The sequence below is a fragment of the Nannobrachium achirus genome (assembly GCF_963921795.1).
Source record: "Nannobrachium achirus genome assembly, chromosome: 6".
In the NCBI taxonomy this organism is placed as follows: domain Eukaryota; kingdom Metazoa; phylum Chordata; class Actinopteri; order Myctophiformes; family Myctophidae; genus Nannobrachium; species Nannobrachium achirus.
In genome coordinates, this window is record NC_137815.1 from 35,334,764 (window position 1) to 35,354,256 (window position 19,493).

Below are 19,493 nucleotides of genomic sequence, written 5' to 3' on the forward strand. Positions count from 1 at the left end.
TCCATCCAATGGTGCTTGCAAGCAACCGTGCTTAAACACAGCTTTTGTACTGTGGTGTGGTGTGATGCTATTCAGTGGCTATTTTTAAACAGGAGCAAAGAGTGGATGGCTTCATTCCTGATCTCCTGTCTGAGCACGAGAGCTCTAATCTGTCAACTTGAGTAAAAAGGCCATCCATCGGGAGGAGGAAGCCCCCAGACCGATAAATATAGTTTCTGTGTCTATCTAGCTACTCATCATCAGAGAAATTGTCGGTAGGTGTAATCTCTTAATCTGCGGGGAATCACTTCCTGTTCATCATCCAGTGAGGGGTGTATTTGTCTGTGACACACTTGCTGTCATTTGTTGTTGTTGTGCAACTATTAACCCTTACAGTGCCTATCCCGAACAAGTTCGGCTTTATTTCAATCCAATCCAATATTTTATTTGCTATATTACTTACCCCGAGCTGCTTGGAGCAACGTGGGTGGTCCCGGCTCGTCCAGCGCTAGCCAACGAGAGACACTAGATGGTCCGACGATTTATTCCATTGAAAATGGTTTAAAATAAAGTTTAGACCCCCCCCCCCCAATGTTCACCGAATGTTCACTGTAGGCGGCGCGACGTATTCCAGTGTGCCTATCCCGAACTAGTCCGGCTTTTTTAATAAAATGAATAAAATAATCCGAGGCCGCACCAAGCCTGGCTCTAAATTTAAAATCTAGGCGGCCGACCGAAAGCCCTTTCCCCCGGCCCGTAATCGGGCAACGCGGCCGCATCACGCCGCCCACTCCAATGATAAATCACATCTTTAGACAGGATTTTCTCCGGATTGTAGCTTTAGATCGGGCTTCTAAATGGGTTAGCATTTTGGCTACGTGTCAGCTAGCTTCCTCCTATCGTCACCCATAACATTGGCTGGAGTGAAATCCCAAGGCACTTGGGACAGTGTCGACGGAAGCTAGAGCGAAGGTCTATGGAGACATTTCTGGCACTCTAGCGCCCCTTGTGGCCGGCGGCACTGTATGAGTTAATAAATGAATACAACAAAACCTAAAAAAAAAACTATTTTTGGCAGCAAATGCTATTTCCCCCAGAAAATAGTTATCAGTATCTATAAACATACTTGAAGATACACTTGCCTGACTTCAGTCCTTCGTGTTATAAATTGTGGGTTTACACACAGCCACTGAAGTGCCCAACCAGTGAAATCTCAGGATAATATCGTCACTGTCGGGCAGAAGCCTTGTATCTCCAAGTTTCAAATTTGTACGTTTTTTTCATAAAGTAAAGCCCTGCTTCGTCCTACAAGACTGTGACACAAAACGAGTGAAAAAAGCACACAACGCCTCACAGACGGTTTTGCAAATCAAAAACAAACGGTTTTGGACTCAACAACAACGATATACAGTACACTACTGCACTGTACAGTACATCACATCAGGGTCAAGGTTTCACTACCCTCCCGATTTCAGTGTCTAAATCAGACAGATTGTATGTGACAGCTTTGGAAGCAGTGTGGAGTTGTCCTTTCACTAAAAAAGATTGACCACAGTCTGGACATAGGATTCGGGACCTTCATCAGATTAAGGGCCGCTGAAATTACAGCGGAGCCTTATTTAATGAAGCCTAGAGCGTCTCTGTGAGTCTGGCAAAGTGTTGGAGGAGGAGGTATTAAAGTTTGATTATCCATTGAGCAAAGCCACACACACACACACACACACACACACACACACACACACACACACACACACACACACACACACACACACACACACACACACACACACACACACGGCATCATGCAGACTAAAGTAATCAGGATACCGAGTCGTTCTGGTTTGGCATCTGGTTTAGGCACCTGGCCCGCTTTGCCCCTGACTCGTTGGATGACGTCTCCTTGTGGAGTAGTTGACGTCAGAAAGGGTCAGCCTGAAACGAACCCACACGCTGTGTGTTGACAGAGACAAATTGAGGTGATGTTCTTGGACGAGGGGGTTGAATAAACACTGCTCTGTCGAAGCTGTGAAAAGACATTGATTTACGGTCCCAAAAATCAACTGTGATGGACCTAGCCTAAAAAAGCGTTTAAGGTAGGGGGATAACTGAAATAAATGCATTTGAATACAAGTTGAAGCCAGTGCGCACTGTATGTCTTCTTACATTTAAAGATTAGATAGATAGATAGATACCTTTATTATCCCTAGAGGGAAAAAGCCCAGAGGCTGTCATACATTATGCAGTGGTGTGTGAGAAAAGGACAACCAAGGACAAATCTGCAGAGTCTATTGTATGCTGTGTTAAGTGGAACAAGATCTGATTTCGATTTCGATCTGATTTTGATATAACATGTCACAATAGTCAAACAGTGGAAATAATAATTGTCAGTGTGTTACAGATATTAAATGAAAAGCACTCTGGAGCTATATGAAACGTTTATAATCATTATGCCACCTTCCGGAAAAGGGAACTATGCTAAGAGTCTATTCCTCCTTTACTACCAGTAAGGCTCCCTAATCGGGAGATAAGCGACCGTAGGTCACTTATCTCCACAAATAGGGCAAAAATGTGTTTTGCCAAAATCTTCCTGATCCATGTTGATGACATGAGTGTAGACATACTGTGTAGTGATTTTCGTGATTTTAGGGCAAAATCTGTAGGAGCAGTGTCCAAAAATGTGTTTTTAAAAATCGGCCTGGAGGTGGCGCTATATGGGACAGATTCATGTTGATGGGATGAGTGTAGACATACTGTGTACCGATTTGCGTGATTTTAGGGCGAAAATTGTAGGAGCAGTGTCCAAAAATGTGTTTTGCAAGAATCGGCCTCATGGTGGCGCTAGAAGAGGGCCATGTGAGAAATGAGGGGTGGGGTCTCCGCGCCGGCAAGGCGGACGAATAGGTACCGGCCCCGGCTGTCCCGGTCGCTCCTAGCCGGAGTTACGGCATTTTATGTGAGCTGCAGTGTAGGGGGTCCTCCACTGGGGGCGCCACCACTTTTGCATCCGTTCTGGAGCACCAGGAGTCGGCGGTCCCCGGGAATTCCCCGTGAGCAGCCCCGTTGGGGTGGTCATTTGGTCATGTTTGCGCATTTGGTCATTTTTTACATCTGGGGGTCCCCCAGGGACCTGGGGGTCCCTGGAGCTCCAGGTCCTTGGAGGTTGTAGTTTGGCAGCCAAGGAACGTGTGTGCAAAATTTGGCATGGATCGGGGCAACGGTTGCGGAGATATAAGCAGGGAAAAAGTGTGACGTGTGAGGTGTGACAGACAGACTGACAGACAGACGGAGTTACTTACACTTTGTGGTGGTTTTAATAGTAAAGTGCGACCTACGGTCGCAATTAACGTCCCAATAACATACTGTATATCAACTATTGATATGGTCTTAATAAATGTATTTACTAAATCATGATTTGTCATTCACTTTTTCAGAGTTTTGAGATTTTGTGTACAAGGTTAAGTGTTTAATGTGGAGAATTCGTATCACTTTGTGTAATTTCACTCATACAGTACACTGCACCGCTCTAAATATGTTGGGAAAGCCGTGGCCTCTTGACAGTGCTTTTGTGGGGCACCTGGAAAGTGGAAGTTTTGAGAATTATGGTCTATCTAGTCTATCTTCTCATGCAGAAGAAAATTGCACGTGGGATTTAGCAAGAGGTACCGGTACATCCTGATTCCTGAATTACTGGACTTTCCTTCTGTCCAAGTGTACATATTATTTATTATTTTGCAACAGTGCTGTAGTCTAAATATAGTCTATATTACGTATACCGGTAGAAACAAACAATAAAGCATGAACAACATCCACATACGTATTTGGTTGCTTTACACCATTGGTCCAATGATGTAAAAGGAACCAAATGCATTTTTAAGCTTTGGAGCATGACCCCGCGTGCTGACTTTATTCTTGTCATATTATATAGGCCTATACTAATACCGGATGTTGGATTTTCATCGTAAAATGTAATTTGAATACGAGTGCCTGCTTGTACCGTGGCATTGCCCTACTTTTTATAGAATAATATGTCAACACATAGATTTTTTACATCTTGGGTTGCTTGTGGTTGTGAGTGAGTGGGCCTTTTATAGATATACGGTACGAGGCCTTGCGGAACGCACGTGTTTTCACTCTGAGCTGTTTCTCAATGATGTCACGTGTTGCCTTTGTTATTTCTCACGCTGATTGTAGGAGCCATGACTCTGACCAATCAGCTCCGCTGTTTTGAATCTCCACTGCCTGCCCTGTGGCCATTGAAGAGGTGCCCTCCTCACAAGCCAGGCATCCCATCATCATTTAGTATCCTGATTGTGTCCAGTCCTCCAGAGGCTCCCTCTCTGAGCCACTCTCATTTGTGGTCATGTTTGAGTGACAGCTCGGTACTGTGTAGTGATTTGTCTCCATATGAGGAGTGGGCCCTGCCTCTCTAGCTAGCGCCCCCCCACTAGCATCTCTGTTACAAATGTGCGTGAATGTGACAAGCTGGCAAAGCTGGCAGAATTTCTTGGTGCCCTCTATTCAATTAGGGCCCAATGAAATACCTTTTTAGCCCCTTGAGTGGTCTGGCTAGCGGCAGCCATTGGGGGCCCCCGGGAGCATAATGATGCCTGGCACAATAGAGCCACTGTTCTCCAGGCTCGTTCCCAGGACACCACACAACATGTGCCATTGTGTGCCTTGTGCTTTGCTGCCCAACCACGTTGCTCGGCTTTAGCCGGGACACCAAGAGAGAGCCTGACTGTGCAGTAAAGCCCCAGCCACAGCAACGTGGCTCTGGTAACGTAGGCCTGGGGAGGGCTTGCTAGGTGGAGACCATGGTTTATTCACCTCCCGATTGTTTGGGATGTGTTCAGATAATTTTAGGGAAAGCTGCGTTTATAAGGAGGCGGGCTGCAGAGCGGATGTGGGGGCTTAAGGAGAGCGGCCGTGCACTGGCGGCTGCCAGAAGTTTGGTGGAAAAGAGAGTCCTGAACACTGCTGCCATGCATGCTCGCCTTGCGCGGCCCTCCTTCTCAGAAGAAACCCCTGATCAAAAGTGACACAGAAACGGTCGGAGGCACAAATAAACCTCAGACCCATTCTTAGCTGGTCGTAGCTGGTTCTGGGTCTTTCATCTCCCTGTGTGGGGCCGACTGTTTGTGTGTTTCTGTGTATTTCTGTGTGTCAGTGTGTGTGTGTGTGTGTGTGTGTGTGTGTGTGTGTGTGTGTGTGTGTGTGTGTGTGTGTGTGTGTGTGTGTGTGTGTGTGTACCTCCTCTCTAGACTCCTGCAACCCACCCCCCCACTCTCCTGCCCTTCGGCCCTGCTTGCGGGGCATAACAAATAAGATCTTTTGGGGCCAGCGCAATAGGGGGGTCTCAGTAGACAGCAGCATCCAGGAGATGCATGTCACAGGCTGCCATTCAGGGCCCCTGCACACACCAGCAGGTTAGCTAAGACACCACGGCAGGAGACCCAGGATGCATTAAGGCCGAGGGGCCTGAGGAGGTCCGACTGTACAAAAAGCTCTGTGTGTTGCAGCAGAGTTGATGCTTTCTCCAGCGAGGAAGCTGCGAGAGAATACCTGTCAGTTGATGTGTCAATTACATGTATGGGACTCCCGTGGAAACCACAATTATTTCGCTTTCTGGTTGCTGTATAGTGGCGTTTGGAGGTTTTGGATTCATTGGGGTAAGAGAGAGTGTTTTGTATGTGTGTATGTTTATAAATATGTACATCATGCAATATTATTCTTTTGTTTTTGGAGATGCCTCTAGCAGTGCTCCAGACATTACAGCGTTTGGCAACACGGAACCGCTTAAATGGAATGCCGCAGGGTACTAGCGCCTGACGAGTCGTTAGAAACTGACTATTAAATGAATAGCTACAGTATTTATTAATTATTTATTTTATTATTTTATTTAGGCCTTTACATTTCCTTAGGAACATAGGACATCGATGAAACTCCTCCATCCTCTTCAGTCTCGTGCCCTCCTCACCAGTTGTTGTCATGACAGCCCTTGCTTGCACCATCATCTTCTGCTCTGTGGTTCTTCTCCTCTCTTCCTCCAGGTTCCATGTTAGAGCATGTTTTGTGATTGAAATGCATTTTCGGTATACATTTCCGGTGCCTACGTCATTTTGGCACGAGTGTCAGGGGCAGACACTCGCGAATAGACCAGTTAAAGATTATATAAAAAATAATGTGACACTGTATTGATGTGGCTGAGATGGCAACTTTCAGTTCAAGATGTATGCAAGAAACAGTATCTTTCCAGTTATAGGTCTGTGTACCAGGCAGCATTCTTGGAAAGTGTTTTAATTTAGAACTCAGTCACGTTTCCAGGATCCTGGAGAGAACAGCCTTGTAGTGGCATGCCTCATTTATCTTCCAACATTCCTTTTGTGGCTTGTAACACTTTTTTGTTTCATAGCGTCAAGACATTGTTAGTGAGGTAACGTTCATGCCCGCCATTGTGAAGACTGGTGTTCCTATACCTCAACGGTGCCTCCAGCTTGGCCACGCAAGGAGGGCATTCATTCTCCGTCGCTGCACTATAGTGACTCCTACAGGATGGTCGAGGTGCCTGTACAGCAGGGAGCAGAATCATAAATCATCGTCCCTCCTAGTCTCGGTACCTCCGAGATGTCATTTATTTTATTGACAGGGGGCCCGCCCAGCCGTGGGGGAGCACGGGGGGGAACATGTCGCGTTTTGGACTGCAGCAGCATGATGTCACTCGCGTTCACGTGTGGCTACTAACTAACTCTTGGGGTGCCAATGTCCTAGTGGGGTGTCCAAAGTGTATATAGTCGGCCCTTGGGTGTTTTAATATTTCCCCCCTTTTGGAAAGAGTTTGGACACCCTGTCCTAGTGGTTAAGGTACACAAACCACATATAGGCTCTAATTTAGCCTGACAGCAACTCCCAATCCCAACGACCTTTGCTGCGTGACGTGTCACTCCCCGTCTCCCTCTTGCGTGTCTATCTCAACTGTAATGTAAAAACTCTCCTTCTTTAAATTGGTTTCTTTCATGTGTAAGCAATTCCCAAACCAGTTGTCCTCAAAACCCTGCCCCCAATCACTGTGATTGATTGAGATGAGCAGAGGGAGCATTCGCCGACGCTGGCACAAGCCCCTCACTACCCTAGTGGCTTGCTTTGAATCTCCTCTCCTCACAAGCATCAAGCGCAGGATCTTGAGGGAAATAAAACCAGCTGCGCTTCACGCTTCAACCTTACTGGGTTGAAACGCAACCTGTGTGTGCAATCAGTCTCAGTGTTTGTCAAATATATCACTCATGACAGTCTGTCAGTCTGTCATGAATAGCAACATTGGTGATGCTGTAGGGCTTGCCTTGCTGTGCCAGCAGACTGCACAGCACCTTTTAAAGTACTGGTTACCAAACACTGGGTCAGGACTCATTTGTGGGTCGCAGACACATTTTTATGGGTCCCTTTAGTTTTTGTTTCCTGCATTAAAAAAGAAAAAAAAACATCCCCAAAAAGCTTCATTTAAGAAAAATCAAACTAGAAGCAGTGCTCTTCCGAGCACAGGTCTCCACCAATCTTTATAATGTAAAAAGGGTGGCAGGTGTTCTTCGCCAATCTTAGACTTTTCATGGCAGTCGGACGCTGCATGCATGATTTGAGGCATTATGTTCCAAAAATTTGTTTTGCTAAAGTCTACCTGCTGGTGGCGCTATAACAGGCCAATGTGAAAAGGGTAGCATTGTTCCTTGACTTAGTGGGAAATTGGAATATGTGTGGCAAATTTCACGGTAATCGCAAGCTGCGTTGATGATTTGAGGCATTTTGTTCAAAAACAGAGCAATCCTGCAAACTTTGGAAGACAATATTAGCCAATTAGGATGGAATATGAAATATCAGACGGATCGGACTTGATCACATGACTATAGAGATACTGTGTACTGATTTGCATGATTGTTGGAGAAAATCTGATGGAGTAATAGCAAAATATGTGTTTTACATAAGTTGTCTTCCTGGTGGCGCTATAAAAGACAAATGTGAAAAATGCAGGGCAAAGGTTTATCCTTAGCCTCTAGGGAGGGCGCATACAAAGTTTTCCACTTATCGGTGGAGTTAAAGGTAAAAAAACACAAAAAGCGCCACCATGAGGCTGATTTGAGAAATTTGAAGTAGCATTTCTTCCTCGGCCTAGTGGGAACGTGCGTGCCCAATTTCACCAAGATTGCACGCTGTGTTCATGATTTTTTTTTTTTTTTTTTTTTAGATTTTTTTTTTGGGCTTTTATGCCTTTATTGGATAGTACAGTAGACCGACAGGAAACAGGGGAGAGATGGGGAGAGACATGCGGCAAAGGTCATCCGGATCGGGAATTGAACCGGCGACGCCGCCAGGAATCAATGCCTATATGGTATGCGCTTAGACCAGTAGGCCACCGGGCGCCCCGCTGTGTTCATGATTTGAGGCATTTTGTTCTACAAGCATTTGTAGATCTGCTATTTTCATTAGTTTTGGTCCCGGGCAAACATCTAATTTCTCTTTTGGGTCTCGAGCTAAAACGTCTGGGAAACATTGTTTTATGGAAATAGTCATTTTTATAGAAATAGTCATTTTATAGAAATAGTCATTTTATAGAAATAGTCATCTCATAGAAATAGTCATTTTATAGAAATAGTCATTTTATAGAAATAGTCATTTTATGTGTGGTTGTGTGCAGGTATCACTCTCTCCGAAAATAGCCGATCTACAAGCTCACAGCGTGTCGCAGTGCGACACAATGTGGTCTTCCTCAGTATACGTATAGCTGAGTATAAATCAGGTATTTCAACGCCATCGACTAAAATCTTATGGTATTTAGTCAACTATAAACATGTCAGATCTATTTTGGTCAACGTTTCGGTCAATAGACCTTTACCAGGAATTCAGAAGGTCTATTGACTGTAATGGTGCTTAAAAAAAGTTTCCCTATAGAAGACGGTGTGCAGGTCATTCTTATTTTATTCTATACGTCTGATCCCTGCCTATACGCACCCATCTATGAGCTGATCGGGTGCACATAAAAAGACTTTGTCTTGTCATTTTGGGGGCGGGAACCCCTTTTGGTGTTTTTACCCTTAAGGATGGGAACCCCTTCTGGGGTTCTTGTTGCTATGTATAGTATATAGCAGCATAATGTTTTGGTAATTTTTGAATAAATATTTGATCAGCCCCAGTCCTACATTGTTCCTCTAGTTCCTATAGCTTAATGGAATTACTGTAACTCATGAAAGGCACCGCTCACTTCACACGGGGTGTGATTTTTCTCTCCCCCCACAGATTTCTGAAGGAAAATAAAAAGCTGGCGTGCAGCACACATCCAAACACACACCTTCACGTACAGACAACCACGACAACGAGGCACCGTCCGGCACAGAGATGAGTGAGGATAAACCGGCTGAAGCGGTGGAAACTCCTCCTGCTGCTGAGGTGAACGCCATTCCTAACGGGAAAGGGCACGAGCCAGTGGACATGACCACAGCATCCGCCAAAACACCTCCTGCTCAGGATTCTGACAAGTGAGTATATGCAATCAATAGTAAGAAGAATAAACGTGATATGCTACATAACTTCATGCATTGAACTTCATGACAGTATTATTTTGTATTATATTTTTGAGCGGTGCCAGCCGCTCCAGCAACCAAGTGTATGTCTGTCTGTCTGTCCGTATCAGTGACCAACCTTCAAGTGGTGCTGCTGAGCAGCCTTGAAGTGTTTCAAGTGATACTGTGTACTATGGTATGGTATAGGCTAAGGCACCGCTCACTCCCACTGGGTGGGGCCTTCCCATAGTTTATGGTTGTTATTGCACTTATTGTCTTATGTTCCATATGCAAGGGATAATTCCATATCCCAGGGTCTGTCTAGGAGATGATGACTATGTAATAATCATGTATCTATCCATAGGTAGATAGATATCCATATACTTTGTTCATTGTTCGTCGAATATAAAAAATAGCCGATAGTGAGTTTGTAGATTGGCAATTTATTTTTTGGCTGAATATTCACCTATACATGTATTTGCAGAATTTTTGTCAATTATTACATGCCCGGAATAGAGACGGGTTCACTTCTCTTCAACAGCCGGTCCGGGACCTCTAGGGGGTCCTCAGAGTTACTACAAGGGGGACCTTTTTCTTTTATTTACATTAACCACTTGGAGCCTAACAAATGTTCTGAGGGGAACATTAGCCACAAATAGCAAATCTACAAGCTCACAGCACGTCACACTATTTTCGACAAAGATGTTTGGTGAAGAGGGCGCAACGTGTTGTGAGCTTGTAGATCGGCTATTTTTGACAAAGAGTTTTGTTGAAGAGGGAAAAAGAGCAGATCAAGTACAAAGCCTAAGGTCAAGTTTACTAAGTACTGACAGTTTTAAAAGTCTGAAAATACACTGAAGACAGTGCTGTCAAACAAGTCTATGAAGTATGAAGCCATCAATGAAATATGAAAAGGTTCAAACAGCAACACAATTTTATACAGACCTGGGGGCCTGTGCTTCATTTCTCTCTCAGCTAAGGGGGCCCTTGGCCTGAAACCGTTGAAGACCCTTGCACTGCAGAGTGGATCATTGGGTATACGTATTGCTTTCTCTTACAACAGGAATATCACTGAGGTTGTTTGTTGTTTCTCCTCTTTGTGCTCTCATTGGGTGATGGACGGTCTCTCTCTTCGCTACATTGTAGGGAGGTTGTGCCCAATAGTGCTGAAAATGCCAGGTATGTAACGCTGACGAGCAGAGGGTGTGCGTCAAAGCGTGCCTGTGATTCACTCATCAATGCTAATGGTAATCACAAAGAAAAAGGACAGAGATGCTGCATGGAACATAAAATCGGAATCCCATGGTGGTCGTGTTGAAAGAGTTAGATTGCAGCCGCAGTGGGATTGCAAAGGGTTGCTGCCTGGCCCTGGGGTTGGCTTTTGTTTGTTTAGTTGCTCATGTTCCCTCGTATTCTTACGACAACTTGTGTTTTTCCCCACAGAACGGCGGACACAGAGGCCAACCGAGCAGACAGCCAGGAGTTCTTATCAAGCATGGAGGACAAGAAGACCACTCGCTTTACAGATGTAAGTTTGTTTCCCTGATTGTCCATTTGCTATTTGATCATAGTCTGGCATAGGCTCAAATACTTTTGTCTTATGTCTACTGATTCAAGCTAATATGCCAATGTATTACTATTGTACTACTATTGTATCCCTATGGGGGGGTTTCGCTTAATGTTCCCTGATTTTGCATAGCAAGCATGCGTGAACAAAATTCAAGGAACATCTCTGAACACGGAGCCCTTTAACGCCAAGTCTAACTGTATTCCATTTGTTGCAATAAATGGTTAAATCTACTTTGACGTGAGTGACCCTGACTAAAGTACAGTACTTGAGTAAATGTATTTAGTTACTTTCCAATACTGCTCTTAACTGTGCTTTATCTCTCTCTCTTGTCGTTGGCATCAGTTCGAGGGGAAGACGTCGTTCGGGATGTCGGTGTTCAACCTGGGCAACGCCATCATGGGCAGTGGCATCCTGGGACTGGCGTACGCCATGGCCAACACGGGGGTCGTCCTGTTTCTGTGAGTTGCACAGACAGATATAGATCAGTTTGTACTCTGTGGACGTCAAGGACGTCTCTTTTCATGTCAACGACCCCCAAACTGTTTTGTATTTGGCCACGGACCCCCATCTGAAAAGAGTTTGTGCCAAGGGACCCCAGAAGAGAAGACTTCTGTTCAAAGAAAATCCAAAATTATTAAAAAATCTCCCCCAAAATGACAAGATTTCCACTCAAATTTTCAAAGATAGATGATCTACAACCTCACACTGACTGCAGTGCTTTGACCAGGAATCAGACGAATCCGCCGGTGCAAAATAAACTTTCCCTTGGCTGCTTTGGGTTTGGCCCCGCTCAATTGTGAATCCCATTTCCTCACCCTGAAGAGTTGGGTGACCAATCAGAGCCCAGTATTGATCTGGCCTAACCAATAAGTGTCCAGAGCCATTTTTAACCCGCCCCTTGGGGAAAAAAAGTCCATACTATATCCACCTCTTTCCGCGGGAATTTACTGGAGAATGTTTTGCACCACTCTGCACCACACTTCCGGTTAACAGCAGACATACAAGCTCACGTCGCGTCGCAGATGCAGCCGTTGTGAGCTTGTAGATCACACTCGGCTGCGGCGCCGGAAGCTCCGTCCAATTTCTGCGCAATGCACAATGGGATGTTGGAAACTTGTGGATAGAAGTACCAGACTCATATCCACGCAGTGATATAGTCTGGCTACGCAAGGCTAGCAGTGCTTCAATCATTGTCACTTTGTGAGGCACTATGAGTTTTTTCGAGAAACAATTTTTTGAATAGCCAATAGAATATGGTTAAAGTACGGTAGTGACCATATGTTTACCTTTCTTACTTGCTTATTAGTACTTTTGGTGGCACGCACTTGGGCCATATGTCAAATCGACCGGCTTCATCGGGATACATGCATGCTATTTTGCTAAGAGATATGTAGATAGATATATACCGGTATAGTTTAATTTATATGTCCATATATGGGCTTTCCAAGATATGGGCTCAATATTGATGACATCAGGGATCTCCATATATGGGCATAAAAGGGACAAGGACTGCCACAGAGATTTCCATGTATGGACATTAATTTATTTGTGAATTAATTTTCCCCAAATTGTAATTAATTTGCTAAATTCATGTCATAGCAAACACACTTGCAATTTCCAATTGCATCTTTTTAGTTGTAAGTCTGTAAGTTGCATTGTCTAAATTGTTATTGTAAAATGTGTTAAAATGATTGTGCTGGAATATTAACAAAATGTAACCCTCCCATGACCCCACTTTGAGAACCACTGATATAGATGGCAGTGGACAGATGTTGACGTATCATGGCGGTGCCGTGCTCTATAGGTGATGAAACAGCTGCCATTGCAATTTGCGGCCATTATGGCTGAACCGGAGCTCACAGATGTTCGCTGACGCAGTTGCCTTCCTGCTTAGATTCCCTCACTGGAGGTCTGTTTAAGACAAAAATAGCACTTAATTGTTATAGGCAATTACGCGGGCAGCCAGACATATTTGTGAAAGCCTTAATTGAATGTGTGGTAGATAAATGCTTGTCATTTGAATAACAGCTCTCTACTCTGATAACGTAATAACGTTCAGAGACTGATGATGGATTGATAAGTATCTGTGTTGAGATTAATTAAGTTCAGGTTTCAGGCTTTGTGAGATAATGAAAGTACAATTGGTGGTGGAATTGAGTTATTATGTAAATGGCACGGTTGCACACTGCCAGCTGCAACGTTTTATAATTTTTTTCTCAGTGACTAAGCTAATATACAAGAAGGGATTTCAGAGTGGTGGCATCTTCTTTTGGGGAGGGGGTGGGGGACAGGATATCAGAATCTATCTGATGCAATTCAATTCAAATGACATTGATGGTGCCAAATCACCCGAAATGATGCGAACGATGCAACACAAATCCCACAAAATGACGCAAATGACTTGAATTATACCTGACACAAATCAGGCAAATCATGCCAGTGACACAAATAACACAGAATTACGCAAATTCAAATAGCCAGGTAGGCAGACTTTCATCAGACACTGCTCTACCTCAAAGCAATTCAGGCTTGTGTTTCCAGAGGCTAATCTGACCAGACCAGATCAACACTCTCTGGCCCCCTTTGTATTTTCACACCTCAGCATTCATTTACAAGGTGGCTGGTGTTGAATTTGGCCGAGCTTTACCTAGTTCTTTCCATGCTGTAAAGCCCCCATAATACCTCTTTTATTAAGAGATTCAGCCCAGGCAGCCCAGATTATTTCTGCCACCAATCTCCCATGGGTAAACTGACAGCATAATACAAAAGTTAAAGTAATGATGGGTAATGTTTCACACATTTTTGGAGCTGTGTGCAGCTCCCTATACGTGGCTGTGTGGGTCTGTCTGTGTGTGTGTCTGTCTGTCTGTGTGTATGTAGCCTGACTTCGGCGCGTAACTAGTGCCGCACCATTTACGCCACTCGCGCAATATATACATCAAAATGTGCGGCTCGGCCGGGAATGGTGTTCTATTACCTTTCGTTCCGATCCGCCTTACCATGCCGACGTAATCGGCAAAAAACGACGCTTAATTGTCCCCATTGACTTATAATGGGACAATGCAAGAAATCACTTTCAAGTATTTTTCTCTCGTAAACCATAGGAGCTACAGTTTCAAACCTCGGAGAGGAGATTCATAATGATTTTAAGAATGAATCGAAAAATAATTACATCACTCGGCCTCATGGTGGCGCTATAACGGCCCACTTTACGTTTTGCCCCGTAACTCTTGAACCGTAGATCGGAAAATTAAAATTCTTTTTTCAAGACGCATCTCCCCATATAGGCCACGCCCATTTGCGCCAGGATAGATTTTCCGCCATCTTGAATTTTCTCCAAAACACACTTTTTGCTCCTTTTCCTACATATTTTCTTCAAATGTCACAAAAATCGGTACACATGATCTACACACACACACACACACACACACACACACACACACACACACACACACACACACACACACACACACACACAGCTCCACTTCACACGGGTGTGATTTTATTAATGCTGGGAAGGATTTCAGTGTGGCTCAAGACAAACAACGCATTTATAATGATTGATTGATTGATTGATTGATTGATTGATTGAATACTTTATTAGCAGTTTGCAAATATAGCACTGCAGGAAAGTACAATTCAATACAAGGTCTGCTAAAGAGGATTTTAAACCCAAGAATGCACTGTGGCTTGTTTCTATTGGGGCCTTTTGTACTCAATTCATCGAGAAACATTTAATGACAGACGAATATAGAAAACTATGCAAGATCCTATGAAATAAACAATTTGGGTTAGGAGGTGGGGTGGTAGGCTTTGACTTTTTACAGGGGCCAGTTTCAAATTGCAGCCACCTGTAAGTGCTCTTTCAGAGCGGTTTTTCAAAGAGTAGAGACTGTTGGCACTTGGCAGGCCGTTCCACAGTTTGGAACCCCTTGATTGGTGGAGCTCCCTCTGGTGTTGTGACCGGTGGACGTCATTAACTCTCCTACTGCCAGATTATTTATTTATTTATTGGGTCTGGTGCCATCAAAAAGCGGCTTACCTTTGCGACGTTATAGTAGATAGACAGACAGACATTTATTTATTTATTTTTATTTTTTTGGGTTGTGCAATAGTGCACTTTGGTCTGCCAGGCAGCAGAGAATGAATGTGAATTTGCCTGTTATGTGTTGAAGAAGAAGAAGACCAGTCACTGGCCACAGAGCCTTACAGCCAGAGGAAATCAACAAGGAAGTGAATTGTTCTCCGTTGATGTTAACGCATAATGGATTTTTTACACCATCACCGCGGAAAATGTGTTTACAGTAGACGGCCGCGCGACCCCTCATCAGCTTACAGTCATCAGACGAACGAACCGAACGAGCGCCGTATTGGCGGAGAGGTCTTGCGAATTGGGGCGAACGTGAACGTTCAAAGCGTGGTAAGAGTTAAAGTAGTTTGACAGGTACATGGGTGTCGTTGTGGTGTAGTGCATTGGTTCTCAAAGCGGGGTGCGGGGGACCCCCAGGGGTCCTTGAGGGAGTTCCTGGGGTCCCCAGCTAAATGATAGTTAGGAACCAAATGGACCCTTATGGGTCTGTAACTCTATGAGTTACTCTCTCAGAGTTAAATTAAATATTGATTTTAAAATATAAATTGGGGTCTCAGAGATATAAATACCATTAAATGGGGGTCTGTAGGCTAATGCATGTAAAACTAAGGAGGTCCTTGAAAATAAAATGGTTGGAAATCACTGCCAGAGCCGTAAAAATCTTCTCTTATGGGGGTCCATGGGCTAATAAGTGGCAATTTGGGGGTCCTTGACATGAAAAGGTTTTAGAACCACTGGTGTATCTTGTAGACCAGAAGAAGTTGCTGTACTGTATTTAAGAGGTTTCGCCTATGATGGTATCCTCAAATTATGGACTTCAGGGTTAATGTGGTAACAGATGCCATAAAAGAAAACTGAACAGAGCTGGCACATCCATCCAAAAATAAGTCTGCACAACAGACTCCCAGTCAATAGCCATATTGATCAACTTTTTAGACTAAAAGTTAGTCTTTTTCTTTTCAGCTTGTAGATCTGCTATATATATATATATATATATATATATATATATATATATATTTTTTTTTTTTTCCAGGTAGGCCTACTCAAAGTCAGTTAACTGAAACAAGAATAAAAACAACTTTATTATGACTAGTTGAAAAGTCTAAAAGAGAAGGCCCTGCCACCCCAGGTTCATTTCTTTGTCTTGGAGGTTTGTCAAGGATGTTGGCATCCAAATATTGTACTTTTACTCCACTACATTTACTTGAAAACTTGTAGATCTGCTATTTTCAATCATACATTTGGTACTTTTAGTGCATTTTGATGCAGACACTTTCATACTTTTACTTGAGTACACCTTGAATTCCGGATTTTTACTTGTAACAGAGCACTTCTACATTACTGATGCTTTCAATTAAGTAAAATATTTTTCCACCACTGGAAGGCAGTTATAGTATCTTTCCATCCCTGCCCTGCAGGTATTGTGTTCTGTACTCATGACCCTAGATTCAGGGTCAGGTCAGTCCACTCCAGCAGTTGCCTCACTAACCCTTAGGGTGGGATCATGACCATGCCTTCCTTCAAGGAAACGGGTCACACTCTGCTATGTAATTACCGTAGGCTTTTAGCTGAACAAAGGGTGTGTTTATTCTGTATTTGTTACATGGATGGCAGTCCCTTTTACAATCCTATACGATCTCTACAACACCTTATAATCCATAAATGGTTGGGGCCCCTTTTTCACACTTATGGATTTAACCTCTTAAAAGGATCGCTGGCTAAATAAGCCTTATATGCCTTAATACATATAGATTATAATTACTTGCGCCAGCAGAGCACGCAAGTACTACTTTTGGTGCCATCTGTTTCCGTCTAGCCTCGGAAACCCAGGCTTCTTTTGGCGATCGGAAGAAAAAGAAGCCTGGGCGATCGCGTTATGATCACTGTTTGAGGAAGTGTAGAATTGCCCTAACCAATCAGTGCAGAGAGCGTCGCACCGAACGTCATGATGCAGCAGCGTTCTCTGCGCTGAGCAGAGGAGCAGAGGGGGGGAGAACACATGCTATTGGCCAGAGACTCGCGGAGAGATTCACCGCGCCCGACCATCTGCCTACACAAACTGGTCCGCGTTAGGTTAGAGTGGTTTCTGTCCGACAGTACAAAGGAAGGGCTTTTGGCCAGTGAGAGAGCACCGTTCTTGGTGACATCACCACCAGAAGTCTATCTATCTATCTATATCTAACTATATCTCTAACTATAAATTTGCCAAATCTATGTCTGTCTGTCTGTCTGTCTGTCTGTCTGTCTGTCTGTCTGTGTTTACATCATCCAATGGGAAAACCCTTGAAAAAACACAGGGTGATGTCATCCGATGGGAAAACCCTAGAAATAACATAGAGTGATGTCATTAAAGGAGGCATACAGACCAAAACACATATAGGGTTAAATTTGCTCTTTATCCTAACCCTTCATATAGATTTTTTTTCATAGCTGCCCCTGTTGCTAGATTTCGTGACCCCCCGGGATGAATAGTCATCCCGCTAGTACGGTTATTTCTTTAGCTTCAAAGTTAGTAATTTTTTTAATGGATCGTGTCTACACAATGTCCTGACACCAACCAAACCGCTGTTTTGATCTCACAGGCACCCTTACCTCTCAAACAGACGAGAAGGTCCGGAGACGCGCCTCTCCTCCTCCCCTCCCTTTCTAGACTCTCCTCTCTCTGCTCTGCTGTAGCAGAAGCCAAGGCAGCGACGCGCGACACCTCGGTTCTTTTTCTACTAGTTTCAATGGACTAACAGACTTTAATAGCTTCATTGAAAGGTTTAGCCAATTTACATTTCTACTACTTCTACCGCTTTACCACTCGACGGATTGGTCTTGATCACTTGACTACAGAGATAATGGTCCCGATTCATCAAGCACTTTACAGCCATATTACACCCATATTTTGATCGCACCGGCATTTCCAACAATTCCTACGTTAGTGGTCAGATTCAGCAATGTTATATTGTTGGGGATTTATTCAGGAAATACGTCAGGAAATACGCCAGCTTCGAGGCTGACTTAACAGGGCGCAAAGCTTGCGTATATTTAGAATGGTTTATTCTTCATGCAAAATCCCCCTCAGGACCACTGGTTGAGACCCACTGCTGTAGACTACTCACTACTGCGTGATTACAGGTCCAACTGGGAAAGATGGATAACCACGCCCCGGACTCATTTTTGAAGCTTGTGATTGGCTGGACCGGACGTAGGGAGCGCTCCGTTGTATAGTCACTTGGACCGCGCGAGGTGCACCAAAACCCAATTATCATGGCGTTTATCATGCGCTTGCCCAGGCCTTACGGCCTGGGCATAAATATAACGATTGCATTCGGCCCTGGCCCGCTCTTCGCGGCCACTCGCGCCTGCGGCGCTCGGGGGCGAAGAGCAGGACCAAGGTCCGCTGGCCTTCGCGCCGCTTGCAATGTCGTGGACAATAACTGTGAAAACGAGCGCTCTATGCCGTTTCCATCCATCTTTCCCAGTTGGATCCGTAATCACGCCTCACTACTGTATTTGATCACATAATGAACGCCACAAATAGCCTATAATTCTTACCATTGATAAGGAATAGCAGCGTTTCACTTCCAGTATGCCGTGGATATATTCCACATCTTTTAGCTTATTATTTGGTGGTGGGTTGAACCTTGTAAACTTCTTTATTATCATTACACATGGCAGCATTACATTCAGTGTCTTTCACTCAATAGGGACCACTCCCGTCGCAAGTTGATGATGTCATATGTCCACGTGTGGTACAGCTCTACAGAATGCATGTGCTGAATAAACCTAAGGTTAATATGAGCATCAACAGAATATTTTAAATACTTTTTATACATAAGCTATTTGAAAATATAGCAGATCTACAAGCTTGTTGGAACAAGGGTGTGATAAGGACGCTTGTGTCTCCGTGAGTGTCACGTTATATGAGTCTGGGTTGCAGTGTAGTTTCTGTATCTGTCTGTTGTATCTATCTATCACGTGATGGATAATGTGCTGTAGTGTACGAATACTTTAGTTCAAAATTGAACTTCGCTCCACCTCCCTGGTAGCCTGACACAGTCACAATATGGAGATTGTTCTTGGCAGGCACACAGGCCTATTTTCTTTATTGTTTTTTTTTATATTGGGGGGAGGGGGGGGGCACGTTTTACAGTTGGTCTGTCTGACTGTCAGCAGATCTGTCCTCCCACTACCAATGCATCGGCTGACTGTTCCACCACAACGCATTCTTCCACGATGCTCAGACACAAGAGCCAATGACAGACGGCCAAGAGTTGAAGTCGAGGTGAAAGACGTGCCACTTGGGCATTCCAGCAAGACT

The 19,493-nt window shown here is 44.2% G+C and overlaps 1 protein-coding gene across 1 annotated transcript in view; it reads left to right on the plus strand.

Moving 5' to 3' along the window:
• Positions 1-19,493, plus strand: part of LOC308287421 (sodium-coupled neutral amino acid transporter 3-like) — a 62,010-nt gene that overhangs the window by 11,515 nt on the left and 31,002 nt on the right. The window contains exons 2-4 of the mRNA XM_080728590.1: positions 9,262-9,500; positions 10,968-11,052; positions 11,437-11,552. Coding sequence (XP_080584716.1) covers positions 9,361-9,500; positions 10,968-11,052; positions 11,437-11,552 — 341 coding nt within the window. The 5' untranslated portion in view covers positions 9,262-9,360. The remainder of the gene's footprint in view (positions 1-9,261; positions 9,501-10,967; positions 11,053-11,436; positions 11,553-19,493) is intronic.